Source organism: Chelonoidis abingdonii, chromosome 3, assembly GCF_003597395.2.
Source record: "Chelonoidis abingdonii isolate Lonesome George chromosome 3, CheloAbing_2.0, whole genome shotgun sequence".
Taxonomy (NCBI): Eukaryota; Metazoa; Chordata; order Testudines; family Testudinidae; genus Chelonoidis; species Chelonoidis abingdonii.
In genome coordinates this window covers 41,729,612-41,747,619 of record NC_133771.1, presented here as the reverse complement: position 1 = coordinate 41,747,619, position 18,008 = coordinate 41,729,612, and the positions used below count along the sequence as shown (strand labels likewise).

Sequence of the window (18,008 nt, the reverse complement as noted above, 5' to 3'; positions counted from 1 at the left end):
CAGATTATACTTTGGTTGAAGTTTTTTATTATTACTATTATTATTATAAAAGTGTGCATCACTAAGGTACTGCATATATGGTAACATCTACAGGCAGCTGGCAGATAAAGGTGAAATTGTCAGTCAATTTCAGTCTCAATTTCTTCGCTTGGTGCATTTCTCACAGAATTCTGAAGCTATGTGGAACATCCATTCTCATTAATGGAAGTTGCAGAGTTGGAGCTATGCTACCACTTTGAACATTTACCTCTCAAAAATACTTAAATGTGTAGTTTTGTAATGATATATTTAAAAAAAAAAGACAAATAAAAACCTACTAGAAGCACAAGCCTGGCTCCATTATGTAAATACGTATCTAGACAAATATAATATGTACATTACTTATTTGATAGACCACACATTATGGATGCTCAGAAAAACATGTTAAACTGTTTTTTAAATGAGTGTGATACAATATACTTGATACATGGGAAAGTTGCTATATGGAAAGCATCATGTTAATAACTAAAAGTGACAGATGATACAAATGTAATATTGCTGTATTTTTTGCTGTGTGTATTTATTTATATATTTCATGAAATCCGTTTGTTGTAATCACATCAAAACATCATTAAAAAATGACTTGAGTCATTATGGCTTTCAGTAAGATATGCAACAAAGTTTGGTGAAGCTTACTTTTGGTGATCTCCAAGTGGTCTCTGTCCAATGGATTTTAATAATGACTCTGGTCGAACTGCTACCTTTGGTGATGTTTTAGGGCTAGTGTCAGAATCTCCGCTTTCCTCATCTCCCATGGCTTTAATATAACTCCCACTTCTCATTCTCCTGCAGGGGATCTCCTCGTCTTTACCGCCAACAGGGTACCCTCCCCATTCATCTTGAGGCACCTGGTACCGAACACAAAAATATGCAGGAATCTCATCATATTTTAAGAGACAGCCTTAGATATTCCACACTTCAAAGACAAGTCATTTAGGTTTGACCCTTGAGGCACAATGCCATTGGTAAAATTTTCAAAAGTTCCTAAGTGACTTAAGAGCCTAAGTCACATTTTCAAATGTGGCTTATGTGCATAGGAGCCTAAAACTCATTGAGAGTAAGCACTTTTGAATATTTTACCCATTATCCTCATATTGGGATTCTGTAGCCTTTCAGACATACCATCGCTAATGAAATATAAAAAAACCTGCAGTTAAATAACATTAAGATGTATTTTTGTCACAAACTGATGGAATTCAGAGAGATGGCTAATGTTGTTCATAATTTGGACTTTTATGAAACAAGCATAATGGTGGGAGTTTTCTAAAGTAATTTTTTTAAAGAATGATAAATAATTCAGAGAATTCTGTAATATAATCTCATTCTTTACCACTAAAATAGGCAGTTAATTACTAATACATACACTTTAGGCAGTTAAATTCTCATTATGTTTAGTTACTAGACAATCCATCACTCCTCACTAGCTTTGTACATCAGGAGATCTAGGTTCAATTTCTGACTTAGGAAACAAGTGGAAATGAGTTTGATTGCTACATGCTCATAACTTTCTGCATCACAAAACTTCCAAGTAATTCAGCATGAGATGAAGTCTCTACCCAACACAAACTCAGAATTGGAAGCCGTGCTGTTTCAAGCTACGATACAGGCATGCAGACACTCACATAGTTAAAATTAAGGGCATACATAAGTATTTTGCTAGATCTGGGCCAGAGAGCTCACCACTTTGGAAGATCATCTTTATCAGCATGATGCCTTCACATATTATATAGATTAAAAATATATATAGATACCCTAAAAAGCTGGAGGACTGCAAGGTAAGACTCTATAGTGGTGATTCTGAAAAGTTAAAAGGTCTAGTCAAGTCTGTCAAACGAAACACATTTGGGGCTGATCCAAAGTCCATTCAGCTCAATGGAAAGACTCTCATTGACTTCAACAGGCTTTGCATCAGAGACATGGAGAGTGACACTAACTTATTCTCTCAGCTCCTCACCCTCCAAAATACACTCATAACCCACATTTAGGGTGAGCAGGACTTGTGCTGTGGACCCCAATCAAAGAGAGTCAAGGGGGAAATGAAAAAAAAGGAGGAACCAGGGGAGGGAGGGAGAGAGAGAGTGAGTGGGAGGGAGACACTGAGCCAAAGACAGAGAAAGAGACACACTCACTCTAAACACTCAAGATAATGCCTGATAGGGAGAGCTTGAAAAGAGAGAAATTGTATTAGAGAAAAATATACTCTGAAGTATTTTAAAAGAAGAAAAAAACACAGGGAAAACACCGGCACTGAAAGAGAGGAAAGAAAAGATGCAGAAGGAAGGAAGAATAACAAATAGAACAGAAAGTTGCCGTCTGAAGCACTGGAACAAATCTTATAGTTAGCCAGATTTGGATTTTGGAAGGTGGTGGTGGGAAGCTAAGAAAAGAGAGTGATCATTTCTCGCCAGGCTTGAGATCTCTAGATACAATAAATCACCCATATTTTCGTTTTAAAACATACAGAAGTTCTCTGTGGGGAAGGATTTCCAAAGTTTGCTGAGAACTCAAGAATATCTGTGTCAAGGTCTTATTCCCACTTTGAACTTTAGCATCCAGAAAGTGGGGACCTGCATGTACCCCTCTAAACTTAATTCCTAGCTTAGATCTGATAATGCTGCCACCAACCAAAATATAGTGTTTGGTACACTTTCTGTCCCCCAAAAACCTTTCCTGGGGAACCCAGACCAAAATCCCTTGTCTAAAACAAAGAGAATAAACCATTCCCCCTCCTTCCCCTCCCAGATTTTCCCCTCCCTGGTTACCCTGAGTATACACTGATCCACTCTGGATCCAAACAGAGAGATAACCTTTTCCCCCACCTCCTTTTCGCCCACCAACCTGGTGAGTCAGACCCAATCCCCATGGGTCTGTACACAGAAAAAAAAATCAATCATTCTTAAAGAAAATGTTTAATTAAAGAAAGAAAAATAATCTCTGTAAAATCAAGATGGAAATGTTTACAGGTTCTCAGCTTTAATAGACCAGAGGACTCCCTGCCCCACTAGCACTAAGTATAAGTTACAGCAACAGGAAAATAATCCTTCTAGCCAAAATACATTTGCAAATAAGAAAACAACAAAAAGACTATTCTGCCTTTAGCTATTACTTACTATTTTGAACATGAGAGACTTTTCAGAAAGATGGAGAAAAACTGGTTGCCACCCTGGCTCCTCTGACATCCAAGAGAGAACAAAGAACCACCCAAAGCACAAACAAAACTTCCCCCACCAAGATTTGAAAGTATCTTGTCCCCGATTGTGTCCTTTTGCAGCGTGTTCAGCCAGGTTCACTAGCTTTTACCCTTTACACGGAAAGAGACATTAACCCTGTAACTATCTGTATGACAATCTGCAAGCATGTTAGTGTAACAGATGGAAATCCTTAACCTTTGAAAAATATTTGTTCTTAAACTTATTACAACACAACTGGCAATCTCTTTGACTGCAAGATGAATGATATATTGCTAAAGAATTAGACCTGTAAATTCATTATGATGAAATATTTGATACCAAACAACTTACAAATACTTTTATTTTGTAGCTAGTTTGGACGCTGGCAGGCTAGTTAGGGCGGCTCCAGAGCCTCAAGCTGCATGCAGAGGGTCTGCTGGTCCTGTGGTTTCAGTGGACCTCCCGCAGGCGTGCCCGCAGAGGGTCCGCTGGTCCCGAAGCCGTGGGACCAGCGGACCGTCCGCAGGCAAGCCGCCGAAGGCAGCCTGCCTGCCGTGCTTGGGGCGGCAAAATTCCTAGAGCCACCCCTGATGGCTATGAACAAGGTTCAAGTAACTGAAAAGCATTCTGGTTACTGGCATACAAGTGGGTCCCTATGTACTTTATTTCATTTCTCAATTTCCTATACTAAGGATGAATTGTAGCCACTGGTTTAAATACACTTTTCCAAGTGTCCATAACTTATTGTAACAACTTGATTTTGCGCTGAGATTTTCACTCCTTTGTCTCAGCTTCAAGATGATGTAAAAAAAAGTGTGAGAAAAATCAATTCAGTTGTTTTTGAGTTATTCAAGTAAGAAAAAGCCTACTTTCCCCATATGGTCCAAGCTGAAATTCTGTACTTCTCTAACTCAACAATGGATGAAAGCTAAACACGTTAAAAACAAGTTTATATTTTGAGATTCTTAATTGTGATTCAAGCCTTGTTTGTAAAGTTATGAAAGTTTAAAGTTTGCAATTTCATCCTAAGGGCAGTTCTAGCGAGAAAGCTGATGAACAGCTTTTCCAGGACAAGCTTTCCACCCTGGGCACATTAATATTTCATCCTGTTTGGGCTGATTAGATTTGAATGGCTATATGACCTGATACAGGTAAAGTTGGTTTTGCAGCTAAGTTCACAAGGAAACTGGAAACAGGAAAGCCCTCCGCGGAATTATTCTTGCTTGTAATATAACTGAGAGAGCACACAAGTACACCCAAAACCACTCTAATGGTTTTACATTAAGAGCCCGTACTGGCCAACCGAAGACCCTGGTGATTGAAAGAAATTGATTAATAGTCCAGTCCTCAAAAAGGAAAAAAACTGTTGGAAGATCCAGGAGAGAGAGAAAAGGCCACTAACCCCATAGTAAATGGCAACTGTGAGTGGGAGTTTCTAGATCCTGAGTAGAAGGAAGGATGTTGCCTAGTGGCTCAACGGAAATGTTGTTGTTTTAGTGGGGTACAAATTTCCTCATATGGGACAAGATCCAAGGCCTAGAGAAGACAATTGGAGTCGTTCCATTGACTTCAAAGGATACTACATCAGCCCCCTGTGAACTTCTTCCTACAAGATTTGAAAAACATGGCAATACTCAAGCTCAGCTGCAGTATGAGCAGGTTCAAGATTCACTTCGGCTCTTTGTACAATCATTATACTATAGGTTAAACACCTGATTTTTTTTTTTTTTTTTTTTAAATTCGGCCTATCTCAGCTGCCAACATGTCCTGAACCACATCACAGCAGCAGGGCTATAATACTGCATGAACATATTTCTCTTTCTTTATTATTTTGAAATGCTAACAAAAAATCTGTTACAGATCATGTAGGGGGTATTAAATGTATGCATTCCAAAATGTTAAAGTGGTTTTACAGCTTGCAAAAATGACTTTTACAATAGTTATCAGTCCCTGAAATTTCCATCTGCAGGGTTTGCAGCTGCTAATTGGGAATAATTACCCTAATTACCTACTTGCATACAGTGATAAGTGCCGATATTTATAATTTCAAAAAAGCCTTCTTCCTGTTCTAGATGTTCACATAAATTCCTATATCTGCAGTTTTTATCCACAAAGCAACAGGACTACATATTACCATATGCATTTTCCTTCAACAGAACAATAAGCTGATAAGGTCCAGATCTTTTCATTTAATTTGTCATTTGCTGCTGATTTGGTTATAATAACTATGGACAATGATGAGTTTTCTTTAACAAATTCTGTGCTCTCGAGGTGTGGGGAGGAGAAGGAAGTGCAGGAGTTAGGGAATCTCTTCATTCTTGTGTTCCTGTTCCACTGTGGGATCTTAGGCTAGTCACTTAGGGTCAGATTTTCCAAAGAGCCCAACCCCAGCATTTGAGATCAGATTTTCACATCAGAATTGTCATAAAGCATAAGTCCCAATTCTGAACCTTAGCATCCAAAATGTGGGTGCCTGCATGAACCCTCCAAGCTTAATTACCAGCTTGGATCTGATATCGCTGCCACCAGACAGGAATTCCAGTGCCTGCCTCACTCAGTTTCCCCAACCTCCCTGGGGACGATACGGCGCAATCAACGCTAACGAACGACCCCTGGCCAATCGACCTCAGATGCTGAGTCTCCATCCGATCTCAGACAAACGGAAAAAACCAATCAATATATACCCCCTCCCCTTGTCATCCTCTTTATCCTCCTCGGCTCTGCCCCTCCCTGGCATGCCCTGGATCCATCACCCTATTATTAGCAATTTCCTGCAAATTAACTGACAAACGGAGGAGAGATGGTCCAAGGTTTCTTTCACCCTCAGTCAAAGTCCCTGCAAAGGTAAGCTTTGCAACGGCTCGGGACACAAAGAAGACTTTCCTCCCTTCTTCCTGGAGAATATCGTAACGGATCCCAATCGAGATTAGTTACCCGCGACTTGATAAGCCGCCCTGGCACAGAAGATTCCTAGTCCCCCTGAGCCTCAACGAAGAAAACACATAATCAGAAAAAACAAGTTTTTTAAAAAGAAAGCTTATTAAAAGAAAAAAAAGGACATATAAACTGGTCTCTGTATCAAGGTGACATAAACAGGGTCAATTGCTTAAAAGAAGCAAAAAGTAATAAACAGCCTTATCCAAAAGTTATACAATTTAAAACATTCAGCAAACTACACACATGTAAATACAAAAACAATATAAAAACCTATTGTTCTCTACCTTTTGTACTACACTGGAAACAGAAGATTAGAAAAGCCTGGAGATAGAGGATCACTCTCATAGCCGAGAGAGAGCACAGAGCAGAGAGACAGCCAAAAGACACACCACCCAAAAATTCCTCCCTGAGCTTTGAAAAAATCTTGTTTTCCTGATTGGTCCTCTGGTCAGGTGTTTGGTTCCCTTGTTAACCCTTTACAGGTTAAAAGCATTAACCCTTCCATTTAGGTAAATAGCTAATGTTCCAGAGTTTCAAAAGTTGTTCCACAACTCACAGTGTTGACTCATACAAATCAGGCAGCTTATTTGGTGTTTAAACAGGCGCTGATGGCTTTTGAAATCTGGCCTCAGTTTGGGTTCTGAACTCTTTTGAAAATCTCACTGTATCTTTGTTGCTCCAAGATTAAAATTAGTATTACCTACCGCACAGAAAAACTTAGTGATGTTAATTTCATATAAATGTAAAATGCTTTGAATTTCAGATGAATGGGGTATAAGTTAAAATATTCATCAAAATCTTATCATCATACACAATCCATGCAGTAGAAAGTAAGAACAAGAGTTTGGAGCTTCTGTCTGGTAGGCATGTGAAGCCAAGGATAAAAAGGTATCAGGGTATAATTTAGGATATAGAGGTGAAATTAATGTTGTAATCCAGATCCCAAGCTTGTAAAATATTTAGCTTAGTAAACTTAGACTTTAGGATTTAGGATAAATTACTATAAGTAAATCATAGGTAAACCTGTGAGGCTTCCGTTTCTGTTTGTGATATTGCTGATGTTTGAAAATAACTGTTGAGTTTGGATACTATTGCCTATAAGAGATCAGTAGACACCACAAGATGACCATTGGTAGGCAGAGTGAAATGTTGGAGACTTCCTTAAGGTAACTGCCTGTTCCTTTCTTGGTGATAAATGACATAAATATTAATGAGTATTAGTGGGCATAGATGTTCAAATAAGGGGAAAGGGGTTTTAACCTTCTAAAATATGTATGAAACCCACATCAGTGTCAGCATAGACATTTATAAAGGCTGTATCCTAATCTGTGTGCCTTGGTTGTGGGTGGAGACCTTAGGATGAGGACACTGGTGGTGATGATGATGGTGCTGGTGAGGACTAACATTTCAGGTTTTTCCACAAGGGATAATGTAAGTAATGCAATATTGTGCATTTGTACTGGTCTCTCTGCTTTACTAGATTGCAATGCGTATGTTTTGATGGCTAGGCAAATATAATCATTACAGAAAGAGCACTATGTAGCCTCTGCTGTGCACCTTGGGTCCCCCTTCTATTTTAATAACCTCTCTACTGAAGTCAATAGTGGGGGCTAAACTCTCACAGATTATAGTAGAGGTAAACCCACACTTTGGGGTGGGTAACTGGTTAAACTAAGTAACATCACTATTAGACAAGGCACACATACACAGTAATTCTTGTTTTCATTTAAAGCGTTCCTAAGCCTGATCAGAAGATGCCCCAACAAAAAAGGAGAGAGGCAAGAACTAAAATTTAGAATTAGATTCCCTGCCCCCAGGCTGTCCTTAGCCATAGGGCAGAACAGGCAGCCGCCTAGTGGCACCATTAGTATTGGGGCACTGCTCTGCTGGGAGTCCGGACAGGATGGGAAGCATGCGCACATCATGGTTCAGAGCAGGGCTTGCTGGTGGCTTCGCCCTTAGCAGAGAGCCGACATTCCAACCACAAAAAAATTGCTGGGAGCTGTAGATCATACTTCCGGGGAGATTGCTTGCGGGGTCGGGAGGGACTGAGCGGGGAAGTAACTCACCTGTTTAGGGTGACCAGATTTTTCATGCGTTGGGTGGTTGTCGGTCGTATCTGTCGTCATTTTATAATCCCGGATTGGCTCGTTGTGAGAGCGTAGAGCTATTTTTTTTTCCCAATTATATAGGGATAGTCCCAATTTTTGGGTCTTCTATATACAGTCCTTATTACCCTCCATCCCTGTCCCCATTTTCACATTTGCTGTCGGGCCACCCATATGCGGCGGGGGTATTGTGCCTATATAAGACAAAGGACCCATAAAAAAAAAAACCAAATTTAATAATTAAGTGCACTGGCTTCCCTGCCGCCTAATCTTATTTCTTTTTTTTTTTCTTATGAAAAAAAAAATATCAGGACATATCGTATTGGTCACCTAAGTCTGGGAATCATCGGGAGCGCACCAACCTGGGGGGCGCGCGATGTGTCTCTTCCCTCGGGCTGTCGAGTGGATCCCTCTCATCCGGGGGGAGTGACAGGAGGATAGACTGCCAGCTGGCTTCCATGATGCCCACCCTGGAGACCAAGAAATATAAGGACTGGCCCTATAAAATCAGGACATCCGGATCTGGTCACCCTAGCTGGGGGGCGCGTCTCTCCCTCGGGCTGGCAGTGATCCCTCTCATCCGGGGGGAGCTGCACAGGGGAGGATGAGCTGCCGTGGCTCCATGGGTGCCCCGTCCCTGAGACCAGATGCTGTGCTAACTTCACCATGGTCTGCTGGGCTGGTGGTGGTGCCCATTGGCGTGTGATTGGACCTGAGGGTTTGCTGCTGCTGTTGCCACTCTGCACCCCAAGAGGTGGATTTTGGGGTCCTGCAGTTTTCCACCTATCTCCTCCTCTACTGCAGCTGTTGGACCAGCAAGCTAAGGGTGAGCCACGCAGGAAAAGCAGTTACTGAGCTCCATTTAGATTGTCATTTAACAAAATTTGTTCCCAAAAATTGCTGCTAACAATCCTGAATTCAATTTCAATATTTTTTTTTAAAAATCAATATCTTAGCTAAAAAACGAAAATTAAGTTGTTGACAATTATTTGTGACAAGTTTGGTATGGGGAAGGGAGTGGGCCAGTTTTCATCAGAGAAACAAAAAATGTTAATTGACTTTCCTATAGCCCTGTTACTTCTAAATGGAGCCCTCCAACAACTGTAATATGCTCATCTCCTTACTAGTGTACAGAGTAGGGGTCGGCAACCTATGGCACATGTGCCAAAGGTGGCATGCGAGCTGATTTTTGATGGCATGCAGTGGTGGGCTGAGTGCCTCAGCCCGCCACTGCTCTGGGGTTCCAGTTGCTGCCCCATTGCCACTCGGGGTCCTGGTCACCAGCCCCACTCAGCACCCACTGCTGGCCTGGGGACCCCCAAGGAATCCCAGGTTGGCAGCAGGCTGAGCAGGCCAGCGACTGATACCCTGGCTGAGCCACTCAACCCACTGTCAGCCTGGAGTTCCATTCACTCAGCTGGTAGGTGGGCTGAGCAGGACTAAATTCAATGAAATAGGAAAACAAGAGCAACTAATGACAAAGTGCAAGAACCTAGAGCAGTGGCCCCCAACCTTTTTTGTCTGGCGGTCACCAGATGAAGGATAGTGGCAGTGGACAAGCATCTGCCAAAATGCCGCCGAAATTTGGTGGCATTTCAGTGGTGACGCCTCTGGATGACGCTGCTTATCGGCGGCAAGCGGCGTCATCCAGAGGCATCGCCACTGAAATGCCGCTGAGTTTCGGTGACATTTTGGTGGATGCTTGTCCGCTGGCCAGTATGCAGGTGTACTGAGAGGCCCCTGCGGGCGCCATGGCACGTTGGGGACCCCTGACCTAGAGAGCATCCTGAAGGACAGTGATCGTTTTGATTTAAATGGACTTGAACTGTATGAAGAATTGAGCACACTGTCATCAATGTCGCCACATGCAAAATCGATGATGGACATTGTACAGTTTACTCATACCAGCAAACTTGTTGACATATATCCTAATGTGTACGTTGCCACTCGTATTCTGCTGACAAATTCCTGTAACAGTAGCATCAGGACAAGAGAGTTTCTCAAAACTAAAGCTCATTAAAAACTATCTCCGCTCCGCAATGAGTCAAGAATACTTGACTGGTCTTGCTATTCTTGCAATCAAACAAGACATCACTTTGTCTTTGTCATACGATGACATTATTACTGATTTTGCAGCCAAAAAAGCCAGAAAGATCGCTTTTAATTAAAAACTAATTCTTGTTTCAATACCTCTTCATAAAAATTTCCAATAAAATGTTGACAAATTAAAAAAATGATATTATTTGCATCATTCTGTCAAATTAGATTTTTTTCTATAGTGCTACTTCGTTAGTGCTAGTCCATCAGCATTACAGTGTGCTTCATTAAGTTAAACTGGTTTTAATTACATGCATGTGGCAAGTTTTCCAATAGCCTATGTTTGTGTTGCTAAGAGTAAGACAGGCACAGGGACACCAGTTTAATAACCTCACCTAGGGCACCATAAATCTTAAGGACGGCCTTGCCTGCCCCCACCCCCCACACAAGATTTCTTCAAGAGAACCCAGCATGTCATTGTATATAGCTATAGATGGGCAGATAAATGGATGCATTAGAAATTATTTCTAGATGTGTAGAGACTGTCTCTGCAGCCATGAAGAAAGCTTCCCAAGATGATAGAGGAACCATTCAGCTAGAGTGCTAGCTTTTTTGAAAGACCCACATGCTTGTTCAGAGGGTCTTTATAGGGTAAGCAATTCTTCCTAGCACAACCATCCACTACAGAATCTACATTAAGGCTAGTGCCCACACTCTGATTTTGTCATGAGTATAATGTGTATAGTTTGGAGGAAAAAATGCATAAATTAAAGTAGATATTGATGCCTGCCTGAATGTTTACTACTTTTTGGTCTGCTGGGTGGGAAGCATGAACATTGATGAGCTTATTCTCTCGAAAGTTAGTAGGAAGCACCCAGCATTCCCATGAAGAAGGGTTAGGAGAACCTTAGAGGTTTGCACAGAGCCAGCAGTTTCTCCATGGGAAAACTGCCAGGATTAGGCTGGAACTTATTTGCTAGGCCTTGCTCTTGTTGTTCTCTTGGATTTCTCCAGTTTGTTTTCTCAGAGAACCCACTTTGGAGGCCTATCCAACCAGAAGAAACTAAACTAGAGAAAGTTCTGGAACAAGAAGAGGGAGCTCAGTCATGCTGCTTACTTTGTGTGAGACCGGAGATTTTTGGAAGACACCTGAATTGCTGTTCAGAAAATCAAAAGGATAAAAACACTACCCTGGTCTAAATGTTTTCTTCCTGGGGTGGTGATGATGGCTCTATAAAACCCAAACCTGGGGACACTGAGTAGACTATTCTTGGAATTAGATGTGAAAGGACAAGAAGAATACTGTGATCCTGATTGATAGTTACACTGAGATGTGGATTCTTAATAGCCTCTCCCTCTGTTGGTTACTTTTTTTCCTTGATGCTTCTCCTTCGCTTTGTGACTTTTTTCTGAGTATAGAGGGCTATGTTTTTTGGTTTTGTTTTCTGCTCAAGCAGCACCTTTTCAATAATCATCTAAAGACAACACTCAATTGCTGCACTTTAAAAATAAAATAAAATAAAATAAAATAAGAAATTCATTAGGTATTGACTATTTTCTTTGATTTACCCTGTCCTTAGAGGGTAAATGCCACAATGTCATGCTTGGCATTGTGGCAACCTCCTGCTGGCACATGAAATATTTGCAGCAAAAGTTGAAATGCTAAAATTGCAAGTCTTTTCACCTTAGATTGTGGATTTGAGTGTTTGGTCCTAGTTTCATGGGCCCGTTTCTGAAGGAATTTTTTTTTTCTTGAGAAAACACAAAACCCTGTGAGTAAATGTTTTTTGAGCCAGTTACTGGCCTTCCCCCTTCCCCCCCACCAAAAGAGGGAAATTCTATGAAAAATATGTGTGCATAAAAATGCAAATGACTTTATTGTCACAAATTCTAGAATCAGAAGTCTCTAACCCCATACAAATTTGACTGGCTCTATTTCTTCCAGCCCTATTGACTATGACTCTTAAGGTTTTGGAAGTAGGGAGGATGAATCTGGACCTATAAAGAAGGCCTTGTTTCTTTAAATACATAACCTTTTATTGCCTCAACACCATTTTCAGTGCATGTATCTTTCTCAATGCACATATGCTATTTAGTTATTCTGATTTTTTAAAAAATGTGCTGATTCATTGCTCTATGTACATGTATTATATAATCAAAAACGTTCAAAAAGCTTTATAAAATGTACCAGGAATTCCTCCTCAACATTAACGAAAGCCACCCCCTTCATTCCCTTCAAATTTCATAAGCCGCCCCCATCCCTGAGCATGTGGGAGAACAGAGAGATCTTGCAGCATGCCCTGAAGGTCAGCTGACACTGTCAAACAAGTGGGGAGTTAATTTCAGAGCTGAGGACCCTTTGCTGGGAATGTCCTACCAATAACTCTCCCATTTAAACCAGGAGGATGTCATCTTGAGAACCTCAACTGATATCACGTGTCATGGTATCACATGCAGAAGGAGGTGGTCAGATAGATCCCAAATCATTTAGGGTTTTTATCACACCTTCAGTTGCACCTGGAAATGAGCTGGAAGCCAGTGCAGATCACAAAGCACAAGTGTAATTTGCTGTGAGAGACACTCCACGAAGCAAGTCAGCAGCTGCATTCTGTATTAGCTGACATTACCAAACTTTTTTTTTTCCCAAGAGTAGCCCCAAGCAGAGCACAGCTGCAATAAGTGAAATTTGAAGTGAAGACGACATGGGTCCCATGTATTCAGGGATTCTGTATCCACAAAATATCCACTTGCTACAGAACTGTGCTCCAAAATCTCAGCTTAAACTGAAAGACATGAATCTAGTATAAATATATGAACTGTCATCAGCCTTACTCTTCAGAGAGCTTTGAAGCAAAAGCTCAAAGAGGTGTGAAATGCCCCATAGCTTATAGTGCTCTAGGGAGCAAAGAAACAGCAGGTAGGGAGCTAGAGCTGGAGTCCAGCTTGTAACCAGGGGGATCTGGAAATGTAGGCTAGCCAGATGGGTTGTCTGGATGATGGGACAAGGCCCAGAGAACTAGGAAGATGACCAAATGAACCTGACCACAAGCTTCCCTGGCATATATGGAAGGAAAAAGGCTTTGAATGATGCAGGGACCTTTGCCTGAAGTGTGGAGCCAGGCTACCTACAGGATATAATGGAACCAAAAAAAAGCATCCTCATCCATTCACTAAAAAAAAGAACCACTGTAAGAATACTCAGATGAATTTTGCATCCATTAGTATTTTAAACCAGAAGCCATAGCTCTGCATGTTTATATGAAGAGGTGGGAATAAAGGGTGTTTATATGAGGAGGTGAGAATGAAGGGCATTTCATGGTGACAGATAAAATTACATTGTTGTAGAATTTAAGGGTGGTGATTGTGTAATTTGTTTTCATTGTGCCACAGAAGCAGATGGAGCTCTGGGCATATGTTTTTTGCCACAAGTCTTCTCAGGTAAGAAAGGCTAAGTAAAAACTGACTCTTTTGGAATTACTGGTAACTAACCCCTTCTGAGGAGCTACATCATTCAACCTTTGCATTTTTCCAGTCACTCTACCTCACAGAAGGGTAATCATGTGTCTTCCCACTCTGTGGCCACAAAAGGCCCTGCCTGAAGTACAAGTGGTGCAGTTCTGATGCACAGAGAAAAGAAATCCCACATGCTGGATTCAAGTCCTTCACAGACGATAGAGCCAAGACTATGGGGCGCCCTCTGCATCTTCCACAGATGGGTTCGGTGAGGGACAAGGGTGAGTTGGAAGATCAATCATTGACCATTATTTCAAAAAGTGAGGACACAGCACAGCCTACAGTGGTAGTCATGGAAAAGCTCTGCTGTTGCTCTGGAGTCTGGGGAGAAGAGAAAAGCCTTTATTTCCTGCTCCCATGGAATCCACACCAACTTTGGCTATTCAGACTTGATGGGAGCAAGAGGATTTGGCCCATAAGGAGCAAGTGACATTCAGGGCATTATTTCTAGGTAACCAAGCTGGCCTAATGTACCCTTGCTGCATGTACCAAAAAGTGTAGCCTACTTTTTTAAAATATTCATTTCCAGGACTTCAACATCTTAGCTGTTAAACAACTGTAACCTACAAGAGTGCTTCAGTTTATAACCACTGAGGTACATGCAGAAGTTTGGTGATAGCAGGAATTGTAACAGAAAACCTATTTTGTGATTTAGTAAAGTAATAATGGAACAAGAAAAGTGCTCTGACGGCATCTCCAGGCATGCCTACACCAACATTTGCTGCACAGCAAACTGGGGTGTAAATCTACAGTGCTGCTGTATGCTGTGCACTAACTATTGGTGTGAACACCGCTACTGTGCACTAGATGTTCCATAGAGCACATTGACTGACTGCTCTTTCAAACCACCTATTTAATCCAAGACAGACACATTTTTACTCCATGGGCTTTTCGCCCAGTCATTATGTGGACATTACTGAAATGACAGCACAGATGTCTTTAAAAAAACCCTCTTTTTAAAAGGACGATATAGAAACGAACATATATTTTATCTCTCATCCACTCTTCTCATCCTAACAAATGAGTTCTATGGTTATGATCAGCTGACCCAAAACTCCATTGGCAATTATTTAGCCGCCAGAGGAAGGTCATTATTTTTGTTTCTTTCCAGTTGTTAGGAGACATTTTACTATCTGTACAATTCTAAAGGGGGATATATTTATTCCCTTACTTGACATAAGAGGGGCCACGAATACATTGCCACTAAGATATTAAGGGAAGGATAGCTCAGCAGTTTGAGCATTGGCCTGCTAAACCCAGAGTTTTGAGTTCAATCCTTGAAGGGGCCACTTAGGAATCTGGGGCAAAAATCAATCTGGGGATTGGTCCCGCTTTGAGCAGGGGTTGGACCAGATGACCTTCCAACCCTGATATTCTATGAAATACACATGAGGAATTAACTTCAAAAACATCCTTTAAAGATGACCCAGAAAGGGTGGTAAAATCATGACCATTTGGGGGTCAGAGTCAATGTTTTAAAAGTGAGTGCTGTGCAATTTCCTCCATGACCCAAAACTGCACTAGCTGATCAGCTCAGTCCTAGGCAGCCAAGGGGAGTGTGTGGTTATCTAGCATCAGCGGCAGTAGTCCGAGCAGTAACCCCAGCACATGGGCTCTAGAATATCAAGTTACTTGTGGCTGCAGACTTCTTGGTCCCCTGTAGGTAGCCCTGGACAAATGTAGCCAAGACCAACTTTCAACCTACCTCTCCGTTTAATGTTGAACATTATTTTGACAATAAGAAAGTGCTAGAAATATAAAGGAGAATCATTCTTGATAAAATATTGGTAGGAATACAGTCTCTCCTTTCCCATCCTGGTGACAACACTTGTGCAATAATGTCAACTTGCACTGGCTGTTAGAAAGATCTGAAACTATGAATATTTTTTTTATTTTGTTTGGAAAACCAGCCATGGCACATCTGCAGCAATATTTTCATCAGAAATGGTACATGGCTTCTTAGCACTTGGAGGCAGCATACTATCATGTCATTAATCACTGTAATTATTGGAGACTCTCAGTGGCTTTAGTCATAACCTTGCCCAATAGTTGAGTCCATGTAATTATTTCACTTTTCTCTTGCAAAGAGCAGCACTTCAGCCTTGGCCATGTTGATATCTCTGCATCCCTGGAAACCGGGAAGGAGGAGTGTCAGTTTAGTGTAAAGTCCCTAGTTCTTTAAAGCCGTTCAGGGAGTAAGCACAGATTGTACAGAGCTATAATGGGTATTGGGAACATTATGAAATGAATGCATATGAGTAATTCATTGTAACACACATTAGGAGTAATTTATACTCAATAGCTATTCAGCACTGGAAGTAGTTTTGTATAGTTGGAATATAGGGCTTCATGTGACGAAATCTGGAGTTTGTAATCTGCCTTCATGACAGGGTAGTGCATAGTTGGATTAGGATGAATTCCATCCTCCCAACTAAGAGACAGCACACAGCTGCGGCACAGACCTTCTGAGGCTGTAACTCTACCTTACTGAAGCAACAATGGCCTCAGTGGAGTTCCAAAACTAGGACCTATGTAAGTGACAATTCAGTGGTCCCCTTCGCTGGCCTGTCCTCAGCGCTCTTCTCCACGTCGGCATACCTGAATCCAGAGTGCAGCCCCACTGACACTGGGTCTATTTTTTTTAGATAACATAAAACAGAAAGACAGATAAACCCAGTGTCTTCCTTTCATGTTACAGAATCCACTGCTGCTATTATTACCTGCACACTAGCAATGTCAGCGCAGTTAAGGGATGATGCTAGCACTTTAATGCATCAGGAAGGCAGAAGGGGGCTGTGGCCATTTTTAGCACAACATGCTATTTTCTTTTTTAAGTGCTGACTCATTTGCTGTACCATTGATGTGTTTACCTTGATTTCATGCTGCTGCTTCAAATACTGTTGAATGGCTGAGGAAGGAATATCAATCAATGGCACATAATATTACGCTCCCAAACTGTAGTGGTTGTTGGTTGTACATTTTTGCCTGAAATTGTTTCCTTTTCTCTTCCAGCAGTGCTCACAGATATTTGAATACTGGAAACTGTAAAATCCAACTTTTAAGTTTATAATTTTACTATTGATACTTAGCTCACTTCCAGCTTTCTCCCTGAAAATCCTTGTCACATCAAGGGATTCATATCAAACAGTAAAGTAAGTCAAATAATAGGCTTCAGCTTCAAATGTGTTGTACCTAATTAGCCAAAGAATCTGATAATTGAAGATTTCCTTGCTCCCAACAGCTTTCAATATCAAGTAAAAAATTATTTGGGGAGCAGTAGCAATCACTATAGTTAAAGCTGCACAAGAGTTTCCATTCTAACCCTCTGTTTTCAGTTATTCATATTTTTTCAAAATTGTCATCTTTCACATTGAAATTTTCCTGGCTTGGTCACTCCCCAAAGATGAAAATTTGAGGACACACAGTTCAGCTGTTTCTAAGCAAGAGGAAGAGGAAGGATGATGCAGTGATTAGGGGGTAGCCTGGGACTTGGGACACCTAGATTTATGTGCCAGACCTTAGGCTCTGCCACAGAGCTCCTAAGTGACCTCGGGCAAGTCACTGGTCTCTCTGTGCCTCAGATCATCACCTGTAGTAGGGCGCAGTAGCATTTCCCTACCTCATACTGTTGTGAGGACAAATATATGGATGACTGTGAGGTGTTCAGATATCAAAAGTGATTTGAGCCATTTATGACATGCATCTGACGAAGTGAGTATTCACCCAGGAAAGCTCATACTCATGCTCCAATTCGTCTGCTAGCCTATAAGGTGCCACAGGACTCTTTGCTGCTTTTACAGATCCAGACTAACACGGCTACCCCTCTGATACTTGAGCCATATAAACACTCAAGAGAAATAGACAGGAGTGAAAAATATAAACTTCCTCTGTATGAAAAAAAAAAATGTCTGCCCAGGATTCCATAGTTACATGACCATGATCTAAAGGGACAGTTCAAAGTTTAAATTTGGTATGGAAAACACCCTTGTCTTTGAATGTCACATACTTTTAACGCTATACCTAGAGAAGTGTTTACATGGATTTTTTTTTCTGCAAAACTGAACATGTGGGCACCTCAGGTAAATGCTTTGCATGGCTGATTTAGCTGTATAATCAACATCTTAATACCTTCAATTATTCTGAATTAGCCAGGATCCATTTCCAAATACGTCTGTGAAAAAGAGGGGCTAGCAGTGCCTTTAAT

General features: G+C 41.2%; 1 protein-coding gene across 6 annotated transcripts in view; it reads right to left on the bottom strand.

Moving 5' to 3' along the window:
- DLGAP2 (DLG associated protein 2) overlaps positions 1-18,008 on the bottom strand; it is a 698,632-nt gene that overhangs the window by 97,462 nt on the left and 583,162 nt on the right. For all 6 annotated transcript variants that reach the window (XM_032798258.2, XM_032798257.2, XM_032798259.2 and 3 more), the window contains one exon: positions 676-887. In XM_032798258.2, coding sequence (XP_032654149.1) covers positions 676-887 — 212 coding nt within the window. The remainder of the gene's footprint in view (positions 1-675; positions 888-18,008) is intronic.